This window comes from Salvelinus namaycush, chromosome 24 (assembly GCF_016432855.1).
Source record: "Salvelinus namaycush isolate Seneca chromosome 24, SaNama_1.0, whole genome shotgun sequence".
Classification (NCBI taxonomy): domain Eukaryota; kingdom Metazoa; phylum Chordata; class Actinopteri; order Salmoniformes; family Salmonidae; genus Salvelinus; species Salvelinus namaycush.
Genome location: NC_052330.1, coordinates 30,351,078 through 30,377,781, shown reverse-complemented (window position 1 = coordinate 30,377,781; position 26,704 = coordinate 30,351,078). Strand labels below are relative to the sequence as shown.

Here is a 26,704-nt window from a genome sequence, read left to right as displayed (position 1 = left end):
TCATCACTTCTCAAGCCCTGTGCTGTTGGTTAGTCATCAACAGTGAGAATGTAAGACATAAGGTGTATTTTGAAGACACACACACTTGTCATGTTCCATTATGGTATTATAGGTACTCACCAGGTTCTGTTGACACAGCCAGTAGAACTGCTGGAATTTTTGAGACATGAGGAGTTGTGCACTGCCCACCGCACTCCGGATTTTCCCTAGGACTGGAAAAGACACACACGCACACACACGCACGCACGCACACACACACACACACACACACACACACACACACACACACACACACCACACACAGAGGGAGAGGGAGAGGGAGAGGGAGAGGGAGAGGGAGAGGGAGAGGGAGAGGGAGAGGGAGAGGGAGAGGGAGAGATCACGCACAGCGTTATCCTCATTGACAGCTCACAGAGTGTTATCTCACTCAAATCTGTCCACTGCCTCAACCATCAAAAGATAAACCGGTATTCATTAGCGGTGGTAATAACAATGCTTGTCGGTTGTATATTACATTTCCATCTACAAACATGACTTTGCCCATTCCATTCAAAATGGTTATCAGTGAATGTATTTAGAATCTAATGCATTAGAATGTGAACAGTCTTAGGAGCTATAGAGCCAGTATATGCATCTAAGCTGCAGCGTCAGACACTCACTCTCCTCCAACAGGTCATGCTCCTCCGCCTCTCTCTCCATGTCTTTACACCATCCCTCCATCCTCTTAGTTTCATTATGGAGGAGCTGCATGAACCAGCTGCCATCCCTGCGGAGGGGGGACACCCGGCCCGTCTCAGGCCCCTCCAGAGAGGGCTCTGTCAGCCACGACTCGGGCTGCGGACTGGGAGGACCACTGGAGGAACGCTGGTAGTCCTCCCGGTAGCTGAAGAGGCCCTGGGTGCGGACAGTGCGGACGGCCCCGTACTGGGTGGGTGTACTGGGCTCCGAGTGGCCCCCTCGGAAACCCAAGCCCCCTCCGAACTGCAGTCCCTTGTCCTCCATGGTGGGGAAGCCCTCTAGTTCCATGTCAGCTTGTACGGCTGTCGTCACGCTGTTGGAGCGCTTGAACCTGCCATGCCTGAGGGAGCACAGACACATGCAGACACACACACTCGTATGTATACAGACAATAATAAAGAGATTAGATGAACAATATATGGATCCAAAGAGAGAGAAAACATCAATATAACCCATTCACAGATACAGTACGTACAAAAAAGTACATTGCATAATAACTTTCACAAAATCAATAAATATTTAGTTAGTGCAATCAGGATCCAGAGGGAAATTCTTGACTGCTGCTGTAAAGGGTCAGAGGCCAAATTACGCAACGGTTGTATTTCCAGTTTCCACTTCCTGTGTGCCACATACCGTTTGTTATCCTCCACCTGGGTGCCAACAGAATGGTACTGAGGAAGACCTTTACCCTCCGACTCCGAGTCAGTCGCCGTCTCCACCTGGTAAACAACAACGTGAACATAAACAATAACACTGGTCACATGTCATAATGAACTTCTTGACAGTATCATGGGGGAACTAATTTACCAATGGACTTTACTAGAAAATCAATGAGGCTGCTTAGTGGCATAAATCATAAAAGGGTAGTAATCTGTAGTGATATATACTAGAAACTGTATACAGGGAGAGGGATAAAGACAGAGGGGGGGGTAGAGAGAGAAGGAGATGGGGGTATAGAGCGAGAGAGAGAGAGAGAAAGGACACACACAGAGAGCGATAGAGAGGGAGAGAAGGAGATAGGGGAGAATAGAGTGAAAAAAAGAGTCAGAGAGAGCGTGAGTCAGAGAGAGAGAGAGAGACTGAGAGAGAGAGAGAGGGAGGGAGAGAGAGAGTCAGAGAGAGAGAGTCAGAGAGAGAGAGTCAAAGAGAGCATGAGTCAGAGAGAGAGAGAGAGAGGGAGAGAGAGAGTCAGAGAGAGAGAGTCAAAGAGAGAAGGAGAGAGAGAAAGCGAGAGAGAGCGAGCGAGAGATGATCTGCATCAAGTGATGCCAGAGGAGTGTTTGTCCTGAGAGCCTTTGATCCTGATCAGATGACTGTGTCTCCATGAGAGGGATGGCTTTTATAGGCCTGTCCCTCTCTTTCTGCGGCTCAGTTTACGAGCTCACACACTCATCTATTGTCATGTCAACAGCATAGACCCAGTACTTCAAAATAATGACATCAAAAAAGTTGTGTGGAATAAAATGTCAACGAGTACTTCAGAGTAAATAACGAATTGTACCAGATATGGTAACAGATACGATAAATATGGTGCTGGCACTGAAGGTTATGATGGGGATGTTGATGATATTGGTGATGATGATGATGGCGATGATGTATTGGCTTTTATCTATCCCTTGAGAAACTGCATTGCAAAAGAAACAGAATGTTGGCTTGAGTGCAATTAAGGGCCTAAATGGTTACATTAATGCTATATGACGTGCTTAATGAAATTTAAGAGGACCTGAAAAAGTCACAGCAGCAGGCATCCAGAAATTACATTTGTTGCCAATGTAAAATAGATAATATGATCAAATTGAGTTCCACTGATAAATAGTAATCAACAACAGTTTCCTCTAATGTTATTCTACTCTATTCGTCATCATAGGTGGTTTGTGTTTGTGTGTGTGTGTGTGTGGTTGTGTGTGTGTGCATGCGTGTGCATGTGTACATCTCGGTATGTGTGTACATCTGTGTAAGTGTGTGTGTGTGTGTGTGTGTGTGTGTGTGTGTGTGTGTGTGTGTGTGTGTGTGTGTGTGTGTGTGTGTGTGTGTGTGTGTGTGTGTGTGTGTGTGTGTGTGTGTGTGTGTGTGTGTGAGAGCTGGTTTTACCTGTATCCCTATGGAGGAACGTGGCGTTTTGAGGTATTCCTCAGCCTTGGACACCAACACCGCCTTGTCACACGTCTGCACCGAGCTGTGGCTGCCCGAGGAGGCGTACCGCTTGCTCCCTGCCGTCTCCATGGCCAGCGTCACCACGTTGGCGCTGTCCAGGCTGTCGGTGGAGTTGTAGAGGGTTCGACCCGAGCCGCCCAGACCGTCCGGCGCCCACAGTACACTCCCCCGCGGGTCCCTCCCCTCGTGGTAGGCGTCCTGAGTGGAGTCTGTGCTGCTCTGGGCCGTCACCGAGATGAGGGGCTTGGAGGTGGCGCGAGGTGGTGCCGGCGGGGGCGTCTTCGACATATAGCTAGGCATGTGCGTTACCACTGGAGAGCAAGCAGGGAGAGAGATAGATGAAGATGAGTTACTCTAAAAAAGAGGTTCTGAAAGGGAGAGAATGGAGGATGATCATTTAATAAAGAAAGATGGGGTGAGAGTGAGTGATGAAACTGAAGGGCGGAGTGATGAGGGGACAGTGGTGGAAAAAGTAGTAAAAAGTAAAAGTAAAGATATCTTAATAAAAAATGACTCAAGTAAAAGTGAAAGTCACCCAGTAAAATACTACTTGAGTAAAAGTCTAAAAGTATTTGGTTTTAAATATATATAAGTATCAAAAGAAAATTAAAAAATATAAACCATTTCAAATTCCTTATATTAAGCAAACCAGACGGCACAATTTTCTTTATTTTTTTTATTGACAGATAGCCAGGGGCACACTTCAACACTCAGATATAATTTACAAACCAATCATTTCTGTTTATTGAGTCCTTCAGATCAGAGGCAGTAGGGATGACCAGGGATGTTCTCTTGATAAGTGTGTGAACTGTACCATTTTCCTGTCCTGCTAAGCATTCAAAATGTAACGAGTACTTTTGGTTGTCAGGGAAAATGTATGGAGTAAAAAGTATATTATTTTCTTTAGGAATGTAGTGAAGTAAAAGTAAAAGTTGTCAAAAGTATAAATAGTAAAGTACAAATACCCCAAAAATGACTTAAGTAGTACTTTAAAGTATTTTTACTTAAGTACTTTACACAAATGTGAGGGGATTATGTAAAATGCATCGTAAGGAGACTTGAGGACACAGGTTGGAAGAGGGAACCTTTTTTTTACTGCCACAGAGATGAACACTCAACACGGACTCTTCTTCCTGGTTAAATTAATAACCCCAGTGTTTACAGACTATATCTCTTTCTGGGCAGTGGATGATTATGGAAAGGAACCCTTCTTCCTGGTTAATAAGCCCAGTTTTAACAGGCTAAGGCTCCTTCTGGGCAGTGAAGGATAATGACAAGGAACCCTTCTTCCTGGTTAATAAGCCCAGTTTTAACAGGCTAAGGCTCCTTCTGGGCAGTGAAGGATAATGAGAAGGAACCCTTCTTCCTGGTTAATAAGCCCAGTTTTAACAGGCTAAGGCTCCTTCTGGGCAGTGAAGGATAATGACAAGGAACCCTTCTTCCTGGTTAATAAGCCCAGCTTTAACAGGCTAAGGCTCCTTCTGGGCAGTGAAGGATAATGACAAGGAACCCTTCTTCCTGGTTAATAAGCCCAGTTTTAACAGGCTAAGGCTCCTTCTGGGCAGTGAAGGATAATGAGAACGAACCCTTCTTCTTGGTTAATAAGCCCAGTTTTAACAGGCTAAGGCTCCTTCTGGGCAGTGAAGGATAATGAGAAGGAACCCTTCTTCCTGGTTAATAAGCCCAGTTTTAACAGGCTAAGGCTCCTTCTGGGCAGTGAAGGATAATGAGAAGGAACCCTTCTTCCTGGTTAATAAGCCCAGTTTTAACAGGCTAAGGCTCCTTCTGGGCAGTGAAGGATAATGACAAGGAACCCTTCTTCCTGGTTAATAAGCCCAGTTTTAACAGGCTAAGGCTCCTTCTGGGCAGTGAAGGATAATGAGAAGGAACCCTTCTTCCTGGTTAATAAGCCCAGTTTTAACAGGCTAAGGCTCCTTCTGGGCAGTGAAGGATAATGAGAAGGAACCCTTCTTCCTGGTTAATAAGCCCAGTTTTAACAGGCTACGGCTCCTTCTGGGCAGTGAAAGATAATGAGAAGGAACCCTTCTTTCAAGTGGAAATGCAATCTGGCCCTCATACCATCATTGCCACCTGATCATCCCCAGCTTCCAATTGGCTCATTCATCCCCTGTCCTCTCCCGTGTAACTATTTCCAAGGTCATTGCTGTAAATGAGAATGTGTTCTCAGTCAACTTACCTGGTAAAATAAGGGTTAAATAAAACATCAAACAGCAGAACAGAGCTAGTAGCAAGGAGGTACAGTATGCCTGCATCACAGGCTGGGCTCAGACAGGTACCATTGCTTCAATTATATTAAATGCAGTTGCTTGATATTAACTTTTAATTCTGATAGCCTCCTGTTATTGTTTAAAATATATAGTTATATCAAACAGGCCATGTGAGACAAAGGTGAGCAGATGTTACTACCAGATTCCTTGTGAATTACCATCAGGTCAGTGTAGTCCTGCAGGCAGTGAGGACATGTATTATCATCTTACTCTGTTGACACCCTGTCACACACTCCAAGAAGAAGTGATTCATCATACATTTACTGACACTGTACATTATCTAGTATCAAAGACACCAAACACCAGTTGCTTGTTTTGTGGAATTATGCCATCCAGAATACAGTACAATGAATTGTGCCGTCCAGAATACAGTACAATGAATTATGCCGTCCAGAATACAGTACAATGAATTGTGCCGTCCAGAATACAGTACAATGAATTGTGCCGTCCAGAATACAGTACAATGAATTATGCCGTCCAGAATACAGTACAATGAATTGTGCCGTCCAGAATACAGTACAATGAATTATGCCGTCCAGAATACAGTACAATGAATTATGCCGTCCAGAATACAGTACAATGAATTATGCCGTCCAGAATACAGTACAATGAATTATGCCGTCCAGAATACAGTACAATGAATTATGCCGTCCAGAATACAGTACAATGAATTATGTCAGTTAACACTCCTTTATATGATGAAAGGAACAGCTCATGGGATTATTTGCACTGGAGTCCCAGATACGGTGTTCATTACTGAGCTCACCGTTTGCAGAGACTGCAGCATGCTGATGGCCCTGTGGATGGTGACATTGTCAAACAAAATTTCTAAACTGCTATTTTACGAAACTGTTGGATGAGTCACTGAAGGAGAAAGGCTGTGATTCATTGCAGAGACAAAAATAGACTTCATCACCAATAAGTTGTGTAACTCAGGAACTCAATAGTCCCACACATGTATTCAGGCATTCATTTATTCATGTGTTCATGCACCAACTGAACCATTCATTTATTCATGTGTTCATGCACCAACTGAACCATTCATTTATTCATGTGTTCATGCACCAACTGAACCATTCATGAATTCATTCATATTCAATTTTGCTTACTGTTGAATAATCTCCCTAATCCTTTCAAGGTCACGCACGGCTGCACACATTGCCGGTGACTGGCTGACACATCTTTAACATAATTACACTACTGGTAAAAAAAAATCAGGCACAACATGAACTAAATCCATTCACAATGTTAACGAGCAGATTGTGTGATAGATCTAATTAGTCATTAGATGTGATAAGACTCCACATGAAACAAATAGAACTCTGCATTTACTCTCACTTTAGATGGATTCCTTCCCACTTGAAAAGGTTGTCGTTTTTCCGCAAGACTTTGTGGGTGGATAGGAAATTGAGTAGGACGGGTGACACAGTCGTACAGGATTCATTTTTAAATTTCTATCCCTGAGCTTTAATGGTGTGCCGCTTCAAAGTCAGACAGGAAGTGTGAAACTCTGACATCTTAAGCAGCCTCCCATTCAAACAGAGTGGATTTGAATACTCTGTAGAAAACGACCTCTTTGAAAAAGAACAACACCTGTACCCAGCAAGAGATGCCATATTGCATCCTTGCCTCCCTACAGAAAGCAAACAGTGAGACAGACACAAACCCTGTGTGCCTGCCGACGTTGCACTGCAACTTGACAAGCAGGAGCCGTGTGAGTCTCTCTGTATTCAGGAGGTGTGTTGTAGCCAACAGCCGATGGGAAAGGCAGGAGATGTTGGGCTGTAAAACTCCCTGAAAGGAGATGACATGTCTATCTGTCGTTGGCCTCTCTTTGCACTAGGTATTTCCCGTTAAACTCCTACCTTCAGTCACCAGAGAACAATGTTAAACTCCTACCCTCCAAGTCAACAGAGAACAATGTTAAACTCCTACCTTCAGTCACCAGAGAACAATGTTAAACTCCTACCCTCCAAGTCACCAGAGAACCATCTTTGACTTCTACCCTCCAAGTCAACAGAGAACAATGTTTAATCCTACCCTCAGTCACCAGAGAACAATGTTTAATCCTACCCTGTCACCAGAGAACCATCTTTGACCCCTACCCTCCAAGTCACCAGAAAACCATGTTTAACTCCTACCCTCAAAGTCACCAGAGAACCATGTTTAACTCCTACCCTCAGTCACCAGAGAACCATGTTTAACTCCATCCCCTAGTCACCAGGGAACCATGATTAACTCCTACCCTCCAAGTAACCATAACCATGTTTAACTCCTACCCTCAATCACCAGAGAACCATGTTTAACTCCTACCCTCAATCACCAGAGAACCATGTTTAACTCCTACCCTCAATCACCAGAGAACCATGTTTAATTCCTACCCTCAATCACCAGAGAACCATGTTTAACTCCTACCCTCAGTCACCAGAGAACCATGTTTAACTCCTACCCATAGTCACCAGAGAACCATGTTTAACTCCTACCCTCAGTCACCAGAGAACCATGTTTAACTCCTACCCTCAGTCACCAGAGAACCATGTTTAACTCCTACCCCAAGTCACCAGAGAACCATGTTTAACTCCTACTCTCAGTCACCAGAGAACCATGTTTAACTCCTACCCTCAGTCACCAGAGAACCATGTTTAACTCCTATCCTCCAAGTAACCAGAACCATGTTTAACTCCTACCCTCAGTCACCAGAGAACCATGTTTAACTCCTACCCATAGTCACCAGAGAAACATGTTTAACTCCATCCCCTAGTCACCAGAACCATGTTTAACTCCTACCCTCCAAGTCACCAGAGAAACATGTTTAACTCCTATCCTCCAAGTAACCAGAACCATGTTTAACTCCTACCCTCCAAGTCACCATAACCATGTTTAACTTCTACCCTCCAAGTCACCAGAGAAACATGTTTAACTCCTACCCTCAGTCACCAGAGAACCATGTTTAACTCCTACCCTCCAAGTCACCAGAGAAACATGTTTAACTCCTACCCTCCAAGTCACCAGAACCATGTTTAACTCCTACCCTCCAAGTAACCAGAACCATGTTTAACTCCTACCCTCAGTCACCAGAGAACCATGTTTAACTCCTACCCTCCAAGTCACCAGAGAAACATGTTTAACTCCTACCCTCCAAGTCACCAGAGAAACATGTTTAACTCCTATCCTCCAAGTCACCAGAACCATGTTTAACTCCTACCCTCCAAGTCACCAGAACCATGTTTAACTCCTACCCTCCAAGTCACCAGAGAACCATGTTTAACTCCTATCCTCCAAGTCACCAGAACCATGTTTAACTCCTACCCTCCAAGTCACCAGAACCATGTTTAACTCCTACCCTCCAAGTCACCAGAGAACCATGTTTAACTCCTATCCTCCAAGTCACCAGAACCATGTTTAACTCCTACCCTCCAAGTCACCAGAGAAACATGTTTAACTCCTACCCTCCAAGTCACCAGAGAAACATGTTTAACTCCTACCCTCCAAGTCACCAGAACCATGTTTAACTCCTACCCTCCAAGTCACCAGAGAAACATGTTTAACTCCTACCCTCCAAGTAACCAGAACCATGTTTAACTCCTACCCTCAGTCACCAGAGAACCATGTTTAACTCCTACCCCCAATCACCAGAGAACCATGTTTAATTCCCACCCCCAGTCACCAGAGAACCATCTTTGACTGCTACCCTCCAAGTTACCAGAACCATGTTTAACTCCTACCCTCCAAGTTACCAGAACCATGTTTAACTCCTACCACCAGCTGCTTTACACAACCCACACCGAGAGCCATGATGACCTCACGCATTGGACAGATCCTCATTATCACACCACCACCACCTAACTAATGACTAGCAGGCAGCTCAGGCTTAGTACAGATCCTCAGTACCATAGAGATCCTATTAAATTACTAGAGGGGCTATGTCATAAACCCTTGACGTTACAGAATGGGGTCAAAATGGCAGCCATATTGATCAGGGAGAAATCCAAACCAGTCTAATTGGAATGAATGGTAGTAGAAGCATAATCCTGATTTGACATATGCAGATATTGTAGAATTGTCGTCAAATATTTATACAGATTTATACAACAAATTGGTATAACACCTTTACAAATACAGTCTATAAATGTTTTATACCAATTCTCTGTATAAATATATGACAATATGTTAGGTAGACAATAATTCTACAATTTCTGATATCACATGCCTTACTTTCCAAGGATATATACATGTTGACATGTAATGTCTGTTTGCATATATTTTAGAGGCTATTTATACAGGGAATTGGTATACATACAGTTTATAAAGGTTTTATGCCAATTCCCTGTATAAATAACCTCTAAAATATATGCAAACAGACATTACATGTCAACATTTACGTATCCTTGTAAACCTGTGAGTGCCATTATATGATCTCCATATGCATACTACCATTCTCCCCACTCTCATGCTCCGAGTGCATTCTCCGAGGACGTTCTCTTGAGTCCGTTCTTGTGAGGACGAGAGCATGGAGAACTCATAAAACATTACATTTGAGAAGCATTCACACTCCCCTACTGTATTACCTCACACATGCTACACCTCCCCATTCACCTTCTTCCAGCCAGGACAACGGCAATAGAGACAAAACAAAATATACAGAAAGCAAATATTTCACTTCATAAATATCAGCTAGCTATATGTGAATCGCAGTAATCTAGCTAGCCAGCTACTTAAACAGACAAAAATGACCTAAAACGAATGTTATACAAGGTAGATGTCAATTATTCGTGGCTAGCTAGCTAGCTAACAGCAGTTACTAGCCAGTTCGCCCTATTGACTTACTATGGGCTTGCAATCTACACATACTACAGTGGGTATTGTAGGCTTTTAAACATGCCAGAATAAACACAGAAAGTATTTAACGTTTTTAAGATAAAATATTGTAGTCAGACAACATATGACAAGTGAATGGGCAACATTTCATTCCAAAGTCTGAGCTTATTTTATCTCGCTTCAGCTCAAATAATACCTGCCATTGATTTCAAGAAATGTTGCATTGGTTTTTATGTGGTTGCTTCATATTTCTGTCATACTTTTCATTTAAGCTTGCATCGATGCATGCTTCGAAATGTGTACAAGCGGAGTACGCAACAGAGAAGTTCCCTCCGTGCTCCGTTTTGAATTATTTGATTTGAACTGATGCTCCGACCCTCCCATGCTCCAGATTGTGTGCTCGGAGCATGATAGTATGCATATTGAGAAACACCCTAAGTCTTCTCATCAAACATACTGAACAAAAATATAAATGCAACATGCAACAATTTCAATGATTTTACTGAGTCACAGTTCATATAAGGAAATCTGTCAATTAAAATAAATAAATTAGGCCCTAATCAATGGATTTCACGACTGGGCAGGGGAGCAGCCATGGGTGGGCCTGGTAGGGCAGAGGCCCACCCACTTGGAAGCCAGACCTACCCACTGGGGAGCCAGGCCCAGCCAATCAGATTGAGTATTTCCCCACAAAAGGTCTTTATTACAGACAGAAATACTCCTCAGTTTCATCAGCTGTCCGGGTGGCTGGTCTCAGACGATCTTGCAGGTGAAGAAGCCGGATGTGGAGGTCCTGGGCTGGCGTGGTTACATGTGGTCTGTGCTTGTGAGGCCGGTTGGACGTGCTGCCAAATTCTCTAAAACAACGTTGGAGGCGGCTTATGGTAGAAAAATAAACATTCAATTCTCTGGCAACAGCTCTGGTGGACATTCCTCCAGTCAGCATGCCAAATGCACGCTCTCTCAAAACTTGAGACGTCTGTGGCATTGTGTTGTGTGACAAAACTGCACATTTTAGAGTGGCCTTTTATTGTCCCCAGCACAAGGTGCACCTGTATAATGATCATGCTGTTTAATCAGCTTCTTGATATGCCACACCTGTCATGTTAATGGATTATCTTGGCAAAGGGATGTAGGGATGTAAATAAATGTGTGCACAAAATTGGAGAGACATAAGCTTTTTGTGCCTCCGGAAAATTTCTGGGGTCGTTTATTTCAGCTCATGAAACATGGCACTAACACTTCACATGTTGCGCTTATTTTTTTGTTCAGTATCATTTCAACCAGTGTATGGCTGTGGATTGACTGCGTTGTTTGAATGGAATGTTGGCATATTGGTAGTTAATTTGAAAAATGCATGGAATCATCCCTCTAATACTGACTGGCTAGCTAGCAAACAAACATTATTTTACACAATATCTTATCAAAGCACTTGCAAACCATGGTTGACCAACTCCTTGACCAAAATGGCTTTATTCCGTCACAAGGTTAATTTCCATTCTAGTATTCTAATTTCTAATTCTATACTCAGTACTACACCACCACAAGCTAACTAATGACCGGCAGGCAGCTCAGGATTTCCATCATCAGTTGTGATGGATGGACAAAATGAAATGTAGCTGAGATTAGATAATGATCAGCCCACCAACTGTATTCTAGACCGTGCATCTACATCGGCATTTCTTGTTGTTTGGGGTTTAAGGCTGGGTTTCTGTATAGCACTTTATGACATCGGCTGATGTAAAAAGGGCTTTATAAATACATTTGATTGATTGATATTAGAGTTGACTATTCACACTTAAAAAGTTTATTTTATAAAGCATCATTTTAAACCCTAAAGTGTTAAGAAGTGAACACATTAAAACATTTTACTCTATGTAGACTGGGACAATATAGACACTTTTTTTGGTGTTAGAGTTAACACTTCATTAACACTGGCAATTTTGCAATGTATGGATTGGTGAAGGTGATGAGGACTTTTTTACCTGGAGGTGGATCGGCTCGGTCCACACTGCAGGAAGAAGGGAGACGAAACTGGATCCCTGGAAAGAATAGGCAACACCAGTTAGTGAGGGGAAAAGAAGGGCCAGGAAAGACTCATCTACATAGTTTATCTGACTATAACAGTACCTACCATGCCTCAGGCCAACACTCGTATCAGGATCACAGTCAAGCGAGAGTCACAGACACATTTCACGTGATATACACATACATTTCTTCTCATTGATCATGATATTTGATCAATCAATAACAAAGAAAAACGTGGACATTACAGTGCTGGGATGGTCCACAGTTTTCAACGTTTGCTGTGTTCCCATCCACAACCAGAACATTCACTCAACAGTGTCATCAAGACTGTTTTCAGCTATGACTGTTGGAACCACATATATTAGGCTGTGCTGAAAAGTATATTCTGCATGATTACACAGAGAAAAAACATGCAGAAATATCTACTAATCTCACAGAACATAGAACTGTGCCCTGATGCACACCACAGGAACAAATAGTCACACATGAGAAAGTAAACAAGAGATGAGACAGGGTCATCAACATAACCAGTTAAAGGTAAATACATGAGTAAATGTACAAATAACAAAATACATGCAGAGGTAGATTATAGGTAATGAGGCATGAACAAATAACGTTAATGAGCACATAAAAGATAAAAGAAGAGAGGGACTAAATGGATATAAAAAAACAACTTAGAATGAAGAGAAAAAAATGGGTTGGACTAATCAGCTGAGAAATATGTTAAAAGAGGAAGGACAAATAAAGGAGAAAGACACATCAATCAAACATTCAATTAACGAGTCTGCCAGACAAACACCACATAAACATGAGATTGAATTGGAAAAAGATCTGTCAAGAAGTTGCAGTAGTGTTTAGCAGATTTGTAGAGGGCCATGAGGTTCAGACAGCGAAGTGACAGAGCAAATTAGACAAAGCGGGTCTGCTAGGATAGTACCTGTAAGTACACACAGTTGCAGTCAGAGAGATTCAATTCAATAACTGTCTGCAGGCGTGTCTGTAGTAATAATGCACCGCTGCAGAGTAAAATTACACTCTAGTAAAGAGTTCGAGAGTAGCTATTTAAGGGCAACCTAATTAAAAGTATTTCTACTACAGTATCTTGTATTTGTTCTGTCTAGCATATTCTGACTGATCAGTCTGCCTTTGACTCCTTCTCTGTCCAGAGGAACTCTCAGACCTTTTCCATTGTTTCCTGGTGGTCAAAAACATCAGCCACATCGTTGAGGGCATTTTAACTGCCAGTCACTCTTCTCCATTTACCTCCATCCATCTGAGCCATTGGCGGCCGCCTGCCATAGCCTGGCAGTAAGACTGGAGGGAAGGTGATCTTTCTCAGGTCAGGATGGTACTGGTGTAATGGTGTCATGGGATGACTGACAAGCAACATGAGCATGGGGGCAGCAGATTGATCACGAGCAGTGGGGTATGGGTATTCATCATGCTGAATAACTGGGACCAATTCAGATTAGAAAAATGGTGAACAGACCTACATTTATATACAGGTCCTTTGTTCCTAACCTTGATTAAAAAAAAGCAACTAAAATGCAGGAAAGTAATGCTTTCCTCACAAAAAGTGATCAATTAATATTAGAGAAATTCAACGAACTTCCCATGGTATGTTAGACTGTATGCTAAAGGTACTGCATATGATAGGTGCTTTGCCAAAGGGAATGGAGTGGAATAATGAATGGATGGAGTGAAAGATGGATAGATGGTTGGATAGAGGACAAACTTGATAGAGGACAGGTCGAGGATGAGGACAGTCCGTTATGGTCCAGCTGACTCCACTACTGCTGGTTTTCTGAGTTAAACAGCTGGTGATGTTGATTCTCTTTCAGTTGAAAGTAGAAAAAACAACCATGTTTTCCATAGTCACATACATATATACATACAGTGGTGATGCCCCCATGGATGCAAAGTGGATTAACCTTTCATGTATGGAATAACACAAGAAATCTTTACAAAATCAATGGGCTGGATAAGTGTTTCAACAATGTAAACTTGTACTTGGGGAACCCTCCCCTTGTTTTACAATATTTGCTTCTGCATTGCAGTACTGTGCTGCTGTGGATAGTCTTCAGATTATCCACTTCTCTCTGTCACTTGTAGATGGATATTTTCAAGTCCTTAGTAGCAGTCAGTAGCAGTGTAAAGTTAATGCAAGTTCAAAAACAATGTTTAAGAACATTGTAAGATGCTGGCAAAAGTGATAATTTGTTATGCATCTTCCACAAAGCTTCAAGTTTACATTCATGTTCATACATCAGCTTGTTTGCTTTATAGATATCTACCTGTTTGAAGCAGATGTAAGTTCAAAATAATTACCTTTCTAATTCCACTCTGTGATGAGTATGCACCTATAAAAATATTAAGATTGGTGTAGGCCTACATGTGAGGTTTATGTAGTACTGTTTTTAATCCTATCTGATGGCAACATTGACTTGTCACTGGTTTGCCTTGCTGTGGATCAGCATCTCATGAGTTAGTTTGATAGCTGGCTTTTCATAAAATGGCCCTGTGATAGACTAGTATCCTGTCCAGGGGGTGTACTTGTACATCAAGCTGTCTCACGCTACAGAAACAGGAGATAGGCTCCTGCTCAATTGAGACGTTCCAGCTCTAATTACTACGCCCCTTTTCATAAAATAAAAACAGTTGGGCAAACTGAAACAAATATTGAGTAAATCAAGAAGGGGATTCAGGTAAAATACAAATACTATTATGTTAATAATAATGCTAACAATGCTAATTCTGATGCTAAGCCTCATGCTAATGATACCAATAATAATAATTATAATAATGTTAAAAGGTATAATAAACAGGTCAGGACAAACATAAATAACAAACAAATGAAAGCCAAATGTGTGACTATTGAATGAAAACTACAATAAAAAATGTGGGGACTTTTTCTGGGTTACATGCTTAAGATGTCGTGCTTAAGATGTCACCAATGGAATTATATTTTATGTTTGTATCATAAAGGTACCATGTAATAGAACACAAGGCACTTACTAGAGATATTAGTTAACTACTTTGTATCTTTTGGAAAAGCATCAAAATGATATCATAATTGTATACTTTTAATTGGTCTTTAATCAAATTTGTGTAAAGCAATATGATGATATTACTGACAAATAACTGGAGAGTAATGATTCGTACTTCATTAAAATACCGGAAGGTGGGACAAAACTGATGCGAACAAATATATTAACAACATATAAAAAAGTATAAGAAAATGGTCCCCTACCAGACCTGCCGTACGCTCTATGCCCCCCAGCTAAGCTACGGGCGCCTAGAATTTAAAAAAAAGATGATAGCTTAGTACAAAAATAAAACGTATTGAAATGATCAAAGCCATAGATACTGTGCCTGGCCCATGCTGTGTGTGAATCAGAGTAACTTTTGTGTGCCGTTTCCGGATCATTTATATTTAATGAGATGCTTTATTAATTATTCTTATACCTAGTTGGCCCACTATGGAAAAAAAAATCAGTTTGCAACAACTTTTGTAGTAATTTAGCAATTCTTTTTGATTGCCATTGTAAAGCTATGATCCCCATAGAAATTGCGGAAAAACTACACAACCATTCAAAACACCTTCAAGATCATTAAACATCTTTTACCTTCTTTCATTATTTTATATATTGATTTATGAAAAAATACATAAGGCAAATATAAGTTGTAACAACTGATATTACACAATTAAACATCAGAATTTGCAAAAATAAAAATAATAATACATATTGTAAGTCAACCAATGCAGCCTAAATGATATAAAACAGATCTTTTTAATTAAGCAGTGGTCAACCCATAGCAAATAAGAATGAAACCTGGACAGGTATGGTGATCATACCTCCAACCCTTGAGGTTGACTTGAACATAAAAATGCTTTAAAAAAACAAAACATGATGGACCTGTTGCCTGCCAAATGTCCTCGGCTTTAATAAAGAACCAAACAAAGAAGAGCCTTGAGAGTGCCATTAAAACATTTGCTTGTTATACAATGGCTTCAGAAAGTATTCACACCACTCTACTTTTACCACATGTTGTTGTGTTACAGCCTGAATTTAAAATGTATTGTGTCACTGGCCTACACACAATAGCCCATAATGTCAATAGAATTTTTTACAAATTAATAAAAAATGAAAAGCTGAAATGTCTTGAGTCAACAAGTATTCAACCTCTAATTAAGTTCAGCAGTAGACATTTTCTTAATAAGTCACATAATAACTTGCATAAACTCACTCTGTGAGCAATAATAGTGTTTAACATGATTTACGAATGACTACCTCATCTCTGTAGCCCACACATACAATTATCTGTAAGGTCCGTCAGTCGATCAGTGAATTTCCAACACATATTCAACCACAAAAACCAGGGAGGTTTTCCAATGCCTCGCAAAGAAGAGCACCTATTGGTAGATCTTTCTTTTTTTAAAGCAGACATTGATTATCCCTTTGAGAATGGTGAAGTTATTAATTACACTTTGGATGTACACCCAATCACTACAAAGATACAGACATCCTTCCTAACTCAGTTGCCGGAGAGGAAGGAAACTGCTCAGTGATTTCCCCATGAGGCTGATGACTAAAACAGTTACAGAGTTTAATGGCTGTGATCGGAGAAAACTGAGGATGGATCAACAACATTGTAGTTACTCCACAATACTGACCTAAAAGACAGTGTAAAAAGAAGGAAGGCTGTACAGATTAAAAATATTCCAAAACATTCATCTTGTTTGCAATAAGGCACTAAAGTAAAACTGCAAAAAAATGTGGCAAAGAAATTAACTTTGTCCTGAATACAAAGCGTTATGTTTGGGGCAAATCTAACAACACATCACTGAGTATCACTCTTCATATTTTCAAGCTGGTGGTGGCTGCATCATGTTATGGGCATGCTTGTCGTCGGCAAGAACTAGGGAGTTTTTTTGTATAAAAAATAAACGTAATATAACTAAGCACAGGAAAAATCCTAGAGGAATTCCTAGTTCAGTCTGCTTTCCAACAGACACTGGGAGACTAATTCACCTTTCAGCCGGACAATAACCTAGAACACAAGGCCAAATATATGCTGGAATTGCTTACCAAGAAGACATTGAATGTTCCTGAGTGGCCTAGTTACAGTTTTGACCTAAAATTGGCTTGAAAATCTATGGCAAGACTTGAAAATGGTTTTCTAGTAATGATCAACAACCAACTTGACAGAGCTTGAAGAATTTTTTAAATAATTATATGCAAATATTGTACAATCCAGGTGTGCAAAGCTCTTAGAGACCTACCCAGAAAAAAGCACAGCTGTAATCGCTGCCGAAGGTTATTCTAACATGTATTGACTCAGTGGTGTGAATACTTATGTAAATTAGATATTTCTGTATTTCATTTGCAACACATTTGCAAAAATCTCTAAAAACATGTTTTCACTTTGTTATTATGGGGTATTGTGTGATGGACAATATATATATATTTTTTCATCCATTTTTAATTCAGGTGTAACACAACAAAGTGTGGAATAAGTCAAAGGGTATGAATACTTTCTGAAGGCACTGTAACCTTAAAGCAATGTGTTCATTTTCTTAGAAAATGGTAAATACAGGAGGAGAAAACTCTTGAGGGGTAGAAAATGAATTTGTATTTAAGCAGGGCTAGTCTATTTTTTATTCATATATATATATATATATATATATATATATATATATTTTAATCAGATTCCAATCCAAACCCATGGACTCCAAGACTGGCCATCAAAGGAGCAGCACAGTATTTGTGTCAGGTCTCTGTATAGCAATAAGACGTGTAAATAAAAACAAAGACGTCAGGGGCCCATTAAATAAGTAGCAACATAACTGGAAATAAAAAGACCAGATATGACATACAGTGTAATTAATATGGTCCCATTACTCAAAAGAGGTCATGATAAGTTTTCATGTTACAAATACAATTTGAAAAGCCATGCCTCTGCCAACATCTTTTTACTTTTATTATTTGTAATCAAGGTACAATTCTTCGCCCAATGTTTTCCTGACCAAATATAAATATTATTCTCAGCACTTTGCTACATTTCAAGTCATTCTGGGTGGAATGTTGTAATTTCTGACTACATGATGCAATAATTGTGAAACATACTTTCTATCTTTCTTGCTGACTGATATGACATTATATCAATAGTTGACAATAATAAAAAATATCATACATTTTGTACGTCAAGATCTTTTTTTTTAAAAGCAACAAAATGAATATGCATTGCCTGAGTTTCATGCAACATATTCTCTACCATTAATGCCTCTGCACAATCCATTTGTTCATGATATGTACTTTCTAGTGTTAAAGACTTGTATGAGGAAAACCAACCCAAAGACCTAATAACTACAAAAACTGACCATAACCTGAAACAATACAACAGAAAAGGACAGGACTTGCATAGAATGAATGAATGTAGTTTTGAGATATATCAAGAATGAACCTGCCCCCATCATAGATTCAGCACCTTAATATCAGTCTCCCTCCCTAGACTGGGAAGGATGGAGAGAGGAAGCCACTGCATTCTGTCCTCTTTGTCATTCCAAGCGAAAAGAGGAAAATAGTGCTAGTGTTAATAAGACCATTCCGTTTTTCCTTTTCTTTTTTCATGAAAGAATTCATATATTAAAATTGTAACTATTGATTTGTGTGATGCTCTCAGTCTTATTTTTCCTCTTAAACAACAGGAAATGTCAGCCAACCCATGGCTTTTTTCTTATGGGGAACACATTCAGAGAACATTCAAGATCCTTTTTGTTTTGGAAATCTGGGTCTACAACAATCGGGAAAAAAGTATGAAATGTGTATATTGTTACTCCTGTATTGCAAAGAGAAAAACTGGTATAGTTACAGTTGAAGTCGTTTGTTTTCTATGACAGGATGGACCACTGTCAGCCCAACAATCCTATAGACATCCAACAGGTGGTGTGGTACTGTAACAAGTCAAGGACAAAAAACAATCCACTGCAAGGTCAAAGATCTTGGGCCCATTGAGTTACAGTAGCCAGGTGGTGAAATCATTTCTATTATCTTATATTGTTGTGGCTGTTATCACCTTTTCAACATCATTTTTCTGGTACACTTGGTGTAAATGTCATAGTTCCAAAGTGACATGTGTTTCTCAAGTAATGTATTTTGGTCAAAATAAAAAGATGCCCTTTCCAGATGAAGTATAATATCTTTAGGGTGAACCATCTCATCCCTATAAAGTATTTGAGGGATTTAGGTTAGTGGTGTCATTTGCAGATGCCTCTGTAACATTCTTGTTCTGGAGGGTACATCCATGGATAGATGCGCTGTGGAACTTGGAGCGGTTTCAGGTGGACGAAGTTTCCATAAGCCCCAACCATTACATTGATACGCCATGTTGGTATGATGTGACAATGGAGTAGATGAGTGGTTATGGGTGTTACGTGACTGGTTCATGACCAATCCATTTTATTTTATTTTTTAGAAACACTTAAAAGAAGATAATTGAGGACTCCACCTTTTAAGGTTTCCATAGAGCCTGGCTTGGCCATCACTAGTGAAGGCGGTGTTAGTACATTCAGGAGTACAATAGTATCACATACCTCTGGAAACATTGAGGAAGAGGTATAGGGGACTATGCCCTCTGATTGTCTTATTGACGAGTACTGAATAGGAGATGTTTAAGACATATAACACACTAGACGGTGATTGCATTTGAGTAATGAATGAAACTCCACTAGGTCAAAGGTGCAGGGGTTGATTTAGAACCAGAGTTACGAGCTTAGCTTGTGTTAAGCCCTCTTAGAGGTGTAATGTAAGAACACAGTATTGTCACAATCTTATGAATGACCTAAACTTGGAATATATGCAATCATTTTCTGTCTTTACAAAAATAGTATACTGAACAAAAATCTAAATGCAACATACTACAATTTCAGCGGTTTTACTGAGTTACAGTTCATATAAGTAAATCAGTCAATTGAAATACATTGATTAGGCTCTAATCTATGGATTTCACATGACTGGGCAGGGGCACAGCCATGGGTGGGCCAGGGAATGCATAGGCCCACCCACTTGGGAGCCAGGCCTACCCACTGGGGAGCCAGACCCAGCAAATCAGAATTCATTTTCCCCACAAAAGGGCTTTATTACAGACAGAAATACCCCTCAGTTTCATCAGCTGTCCAGGTGGCTGGTTTCAGACAATCCCACAGATGATGAAGCCGGATGGGGAGGTCATGGGCTGGCGTGGTTACACGTGGTATGCGGTTGTGAAGCAGGTTGGACGTACTGCCAAATTCTCTAAAACGACATTGGAGGCGGCTTATAGTAGAGAAATTAACATTCAATTATCTGGCAACAGCTCTGGTGGACATTCCTGCAGTCAGCATGCCAATTGCACACTCCCTCAAAACTTGAGACATCTGTGGCATTGTGTTGTGTGACAAAACTGCACAATGTAGAGTGGCCTTTTATTGTCCCCAGCACAAGGTGCACCTGTGTAATGATCATGCTGTTTAATCATCTTCTTGATATGCCACACTTGTCAGGTGGATGGATTATCTTGGCCAAGGAGAAACTCTCACTAAGGGATGTTAAAAAAAATTGTGCACGAAATTTGAGCAAAATAAGCTTTAAACGTAACATTTCGGGGATCTTTTATTTCAGCTCATGAAACATGGGACCAACACGTTACATGTTGCGTTTATATATTTGTTCAGTATACGTGTATATACACACATAGGGTTGAAACATGTAACATAGCTTGTGCTGGAATGAACTTAAGCTGATACATTCGTACTCAGATAATGCTAAACCCTGGCTAGTCACGGTCATTTGTGTGGTCTCTTAGGCTGCGTTTACACAGACAGCCCAATTCTGATCTTTTGACCAATCAGAACAGATCTATTGCCAATAATTAAGCAAAATATGAAAATTGAGCTGCCTGTGTAAATGCAGACTTAGTTCCTCTTTGTTGGACACTGGAATAAAATTGCAAGATTTTTGTTCATTTCTTTAGACTTTAAATTTGAGAAAAATGTTGGGTTAACTACAATTAAACATGTTAGCTGTTTCAACTTAAAAATATTAAAAATCTAACTTTAAATGTTAAGTTGTATGACTTATGTATATTACAATGCAATGAATACTGAGTTAACATAAACCTTTTTTAAGTTAAGGCAGCTGGCTAACTAAAATGTAGGAGTTACCTTGCTGCCTTAAAATTGTAAGTTATGTAAAATCAATAAATATTTTAAAATTGAAACACTACACTTTTAAATTGCTTAATGAATGTTAGATATAACACGGTAACATCATTGAATGAAATTAGAAAGATCTCCTATTTTGTTGCAAAAACTGAGAATAATTTAAATATTAGGCTATTTTACACTAAAAATAAAGGTGTATACAGCTTTTGTACGTTCTACTGTTCCCTTTTTCTCCAATCAAAATAAGATTTAGGGCTTTCAAAATGCCCATTTTCATGAACTAACTACACAAAAATTTACTGAAAAATATACATTTGTTCGTTGACACAGGGAATGGTTAGGGAATGGTTATAGATTTTATTTACTTTACATTTAATCTACCTATTCACAAATAGGATCTTTCCTTTTGATTTAATCATTACAAATTGGGATTTAAAAAGTTATTCACAGTATCATTTCAGTATAATCGGGTGCTTAGGTTTCTACATGAGAAGAAACTGGAATGAATAAGGTTAAGAAACGAGCCACCACATTATTGGAATTTCATGGCTCAGTTAATACCAAACAAGTCTAGGGTTGAAGTTTTGTCACAATTTTTTCTCTTTAATTCAGATGTATGCAGATTTGCAGAGTCTGTTATCTCCGTTATCTGTCGCCGGTTTCATAATGTTTCCTAGTCCGGTTCCCTAGCTCCTACTTCTTTGTTGTTCTCAGATTTAAAAGGATCTGGTTGGTGTAACCAAAGGGATGGGATAGGACCTATGATTAGGGGACTGAAAAGTTAGTAGGCCGTTATATTAAATTCGTATATTTAAATTACAAACATATATAAAGTCATTTTGTGCATTCAATTAGTCTTAGTGGTGTCAAGGCTTTTATACCTCACCTCATGGAATGGCTACATTCTATAAGCTACCTTACATAAGCGCAGTTGAGAGAGTACATTCCCTGTCACTTCTATTTAAGGTGGATTGAGCACCATCCTCCTCATCTGCTGATCTCAAACAGTCAAATTGTTGACTTAGTGTCACACAAGAAACTTTTAAATATCTGATACACAGAAGCCTAGATAGGGAGGTGCTGAAAGCCACTCAGTGGTGCTTAGGGATCAAGACTGTAGAAGTAACATTCAAATCATTGTCTTTCACATTCCAAGGTATTAATGGCGTCCCTTGATAATGGCATTACAGGACCCTTATTATTGATTAGTTCAATGTGGTCATTACTTGCTCTGAGAATGACAAGCCAACAACTAGATGTCTCCATAGTAAAGGGACATTCAGCAATATTAGTGCCCTGCCTGTCTCGCTGTGTACATAGTGTGCGGTTTTTCGCGTTGGCTCCTGTTCTGGTTCTCTGGGGGTTGTTAAGGGGAAACCCCTTCATGTTGTATTTCTTCTGGGTTGTATCATGGGAATGATTAGAATGACATTGACAGGTATGACATGGGCCCACTGGTGTACTTCCTGTTCCACAGTTCCAGACTGGCACTCCTGCGGCTGCCACCCGAAGAGCGCTTGCGTACTTTCTGCTCCCTGTTGTCCCATGTTGAAAAATCTTCCGATAGCCGAGAGCTAGCGGGGCTGCTGGCTTCCTCCTCTGGCGTTGAATCCCCAGTGATCTCGATGCGGGGAGGGTCCATCAGGTTTATGAGGTTAAAGGGGGCTGGTTCCGGCTGGCACATGACAGACTTGTCCTCTGTGTTCTGCCTGACGAGCCCGCTGGTGCCAGCCTGGATGCCCACTGACACCCGGTCCCCGGTCTGTGTTGAGCTGTCACTGGCGCTCTCGCGGCACATCGTCCACATGTTGTAGCACTGGGTGAAGTTGAAAAAGTTGCTGTTGAAAGTTTTGAGTTCGCCGCACACATCCCTGCGCAGCTCGGCCAGTTCGTAGCGCATGGCCGAGATCTCGTCTTTCCACTGTATGTTGAAGGAGGCCACCATGTTGGCGGACTCTTTAAAGGCCTGGATGGCCTGAGGTACAGGGGGATCTGGGGCGGCTATGGAGGGGGCATCAGGGATCCGGTAGGCAGGCGGCGAGGTCGGGGGGACAGAGATGGCGGTTACAGTGGAGCTGGTGCTGTGCTGGCTGCGAGCTACAGCGTTCTCCCTCTCCAGACGTTCCAACTCCTCATAGGCCGAGGAGCTGGCCCCGTCGTCGTCTTCTATCATGTCCTCGTTTAGCAAAGAAGTGCCTTCCAGCACATCATATCCCTCTGGAAGACAAATTTGAATATGCAAATAGAGGGACATTCAAAGGGAGGGAACAGCTGGAGTGTTATGTAATTGTAATGCCCAAATTTTCAAACCTAGAGTGGGCATACATATACCTACAATATGCATTCAGTATGTGAGTAAAATACCACAACTACCCTATCATTCCAGTGGATATATCAGAGAAAATCATTGCATTGAGAGCATGGAGTAGAAATGGTGTAGACTATTTGTTGATCGCAAATCTCCTGCGAATATCATTACCCTTTAATCAGATGATGCATTTGAGATTCCTTTATCAGATCCATTTGTGATTCCTTTATCTGATCCATTTGTGATTGTTCAAACCCGAAAAGAGACCGTGTAAAACTTAATGAAGAGGTGCCCTTCAGACACTGAAGTGGTCTTTAGAATTGTTATGCTCTCTAACACAGCTCTGGTACACTAAAATGTGTAAAGGAATTATTCAACCAGGTACACTGAGCCATTTGAGCGATGCATTTTAACTCACATACTGTAGGCTTTTCGGTTTTTACACTGCCTTCTCACTCATTTCAATGAACATCTACCTTCCACAGTCTTTCCCTCTTTTCACCGCACTGCACCCTGGGAAGTGGAACCCTGTTGGTTCCTAATATAAACCATCATTACCAATCAGTTTCAAATTAAAAGACCATTCTCCGAATGAAATCATTAAAGCATGTTTCGTTAAAGAACGTTCCTAAGTGTTTTCCTATTGTTTCTTTTAGTTTTTTTAGTTTTTTTTTTGTTGTGCAACAGAAAAGATGAAAAGAATCACAACTCAAGTCACTGGGCCGAGAAGCAGTTATGAACCCTATTGAACATGCCAGGTCTCTCACCATGAGGTTGATAGGACATGTGGAGTTTCCCCAGTGGCGGGTAAATCCCCCCACCCCCCCAATAGTGCTGCACCAGGGAATGGGCTGCAATCCCACAGTCAAAGACGGCTGATAACCTCTACGCCAAGGGTCAAACCCAGCCACATGTGGCCTTTACAGAGGTCGACTTCATAAAATAAAATAAAAAACACCAAGCTACTGTAATACACTGTAACTGCTCTCACATTTGACTGTTGGCAGTGGCAATATGATAACATTCAGGGATATTGTTTGGCTGTGCTATGAGCAGAGGATGTATTAGACTGGGAAGTACAGCTTTATCATACATTTACACCAATGATGCCCTTTAGCTTAAAAATAGACACACTTCAAAACAACTCGCAAAAGCCAGCGAGGCACCATCATCACAAAGATGATTCTGGAATATTAATGCATACGAACAAGGAATTCAAGGCCTCAGAGTTTTGTGAGTTGTTCAGACCCCTGTTTGTTTCTCATAGTATCTAAATGGGATTTGTCAATTCTGGTATCATATCAAAGTTATCGTTTTTATATATTGCTGAGAAGGCAGTGCAAAAAACACACATACACGTATGTATGTGTGTTGACATCAAAATACCTGTGACAGGCATCACTGAAGTCTCCAGCTGTTCTGTCCCCCCGGTTATCCTTCAAGAGTTGCATGGCTGGTCAAATAGAGAGGGGGTGCTGCTCTTCTGCCCAATGGGGCATCATAGGATCCCTTCCCCACTCAAGGGCCCCGCTAGCTTTGACATGCTAGCATCAGATTGGGAAGCGATTTAGAATTCAGATATCTTTTTTTTAAATGTAAGTGAGTGGCAAGGCCAGTCAAATACTATGGATTATTTTAATTTAACTTCAAAGCTGCTATTCCTTTAAAAATTACACCAAATGGTTGATACCAGGTAAAGAAATATTTGCAATATGGCTTGAGATGGAGCCAACAAGTCATAGCCAATTATTTCCCTGAGGCTCACTAGCACATCCTGTTCCATAGCCCAATTGGATATGACTATATATGGAAGAGAAAAAAAAGTCCTTGAGAACTACTCATAAAAAATACAAATATATGCAGAAAACGCTTGAATAACTGACAAGCATTTCAGAGCCAATTTAGTGAGCCAATTGGGAAGCGGACAGAATTGGGACAGAGCTTATTGGGTGTAAGGAATTCAGCAGGTAAGACGGTGGGATTAGAGGACACTCCTTGATCCGCAGGTCACATCGTAGGCTGAGGGATTCTGACTGTGCAACCCAATTGAACATGACAAGATAAACAAAATTAAACTCCAGATTGTACAAGAAAACAAAGAAACCCCAAAAACTCAAACAAATACAGAGGGCTAGTACAACTGCTTTCACGAGATGTAGTGAGAAATTAAAATCCAGGTCATAATATTGTCAAATAAAAAACGTAATATGAAATTATAGTATTTCAATAGGGTTCATAGCTTTACTCTTTCAGGCATACACCAAATGCACTAGGGCAATTAGATTATGGAGGGAGCAGTGGTTCTGTTTACACAACGAACCAGATATGTTAATGTTGTGACAAAGATAGTGTGTAAAATGTTGCAGAAAACCTTGAAATCCCTGAATATTTAATATCAAAACAACAATTATTGCAACAAGTTCACTTGGAAGAGATGATTTGACATTCTTCTAAGAGGTCATCTAAATGTGAGATTTAGCTGAAAGAGAAAGATTCTAATACGGTGGGCCTAACGGGTAAAATAACTGTTGAACATTTTAGTGAGAGCGCCCTTCAAACCTTGTCAAACCTCAAGTCAACTGATCAGTCTCACGTGATCGCAAGAACTGCCTTCTGATTGGTCTAACATCAGAAGTGATAAATCAGTTGCCAGTAAATATTATTCAAATCATATCTTCAAATGTGGTTTTATGCAACACAATACAGCAATATAGAAAAACAATTTATTTAACGCGCTCTGAATTGCCTTTACTAGTAAGTTCCTTTGTGCAACCAGTACCATATCTGAGTCTGTTGACTTACCGTATGTCGCTTACAAGATGCTGTCTTGTTTTCTGTAGGTTTATAAGTCAAGATCAGTTAGAGACGCTAGTGCCCTCAACATCCAATCTGGACCTTGAAGACAGTTTCACTGCTTAGTTTAACTCTTTCCCTCTAATCAGGGACCTGGGACACCACATGGGTTCCATTTATTATCAGGTAGAACAGAAAACCAGCTGGCTCCGGACCTCAAAGGATAAGATTTGAATACCCTTGTGCTAGTGTAATGAACTTATCAAACAAAGCATGGAAGGGGAGGCTGAAGACCTCTCTGGAGCAGGCTATCAACCCTCCTAACACTCTGTAGAGGTCTATAGCCCCTCCCTCCAACCACTGGTTTGTTTAACA

At 40.6% G+C, this 26,704-nt stretch overlaps 1 protein-coding gene across 1 annotated transcript in view; it reads right to left on the bottom strand.

Moving 5' to 3' along the window:
* The window catches only part of LOC120019387 (disks large-associated protein 2-like), a 211,279-nt gene that overhangs the window by 4,043 nt on the left and 180,532 nt on the right, over window positions 1-26,704 (bottom strand). The window contains exons 12-15 of the mRNA XM_038962675.1: window positions 2,830-3,203; window positions 1,372-1,457; window positions 660-1,078; window positions 121-212 (exon numbers count right to left, since the gene is read on the bottom strand). Of these exons, the coding sequence (XP_038818603.1) occupies window positions 121-212; window positions 660-1,078; window positions 1,372-1,457; window positions 2,830-3,203 (971 nt within the window). The remainder of the gene's footprint in view (window positions 1-120; window positions 213-659; window positions 1,079-1,371; window positions 1,458-2,829; window positions 3,204-26,704) is intronic.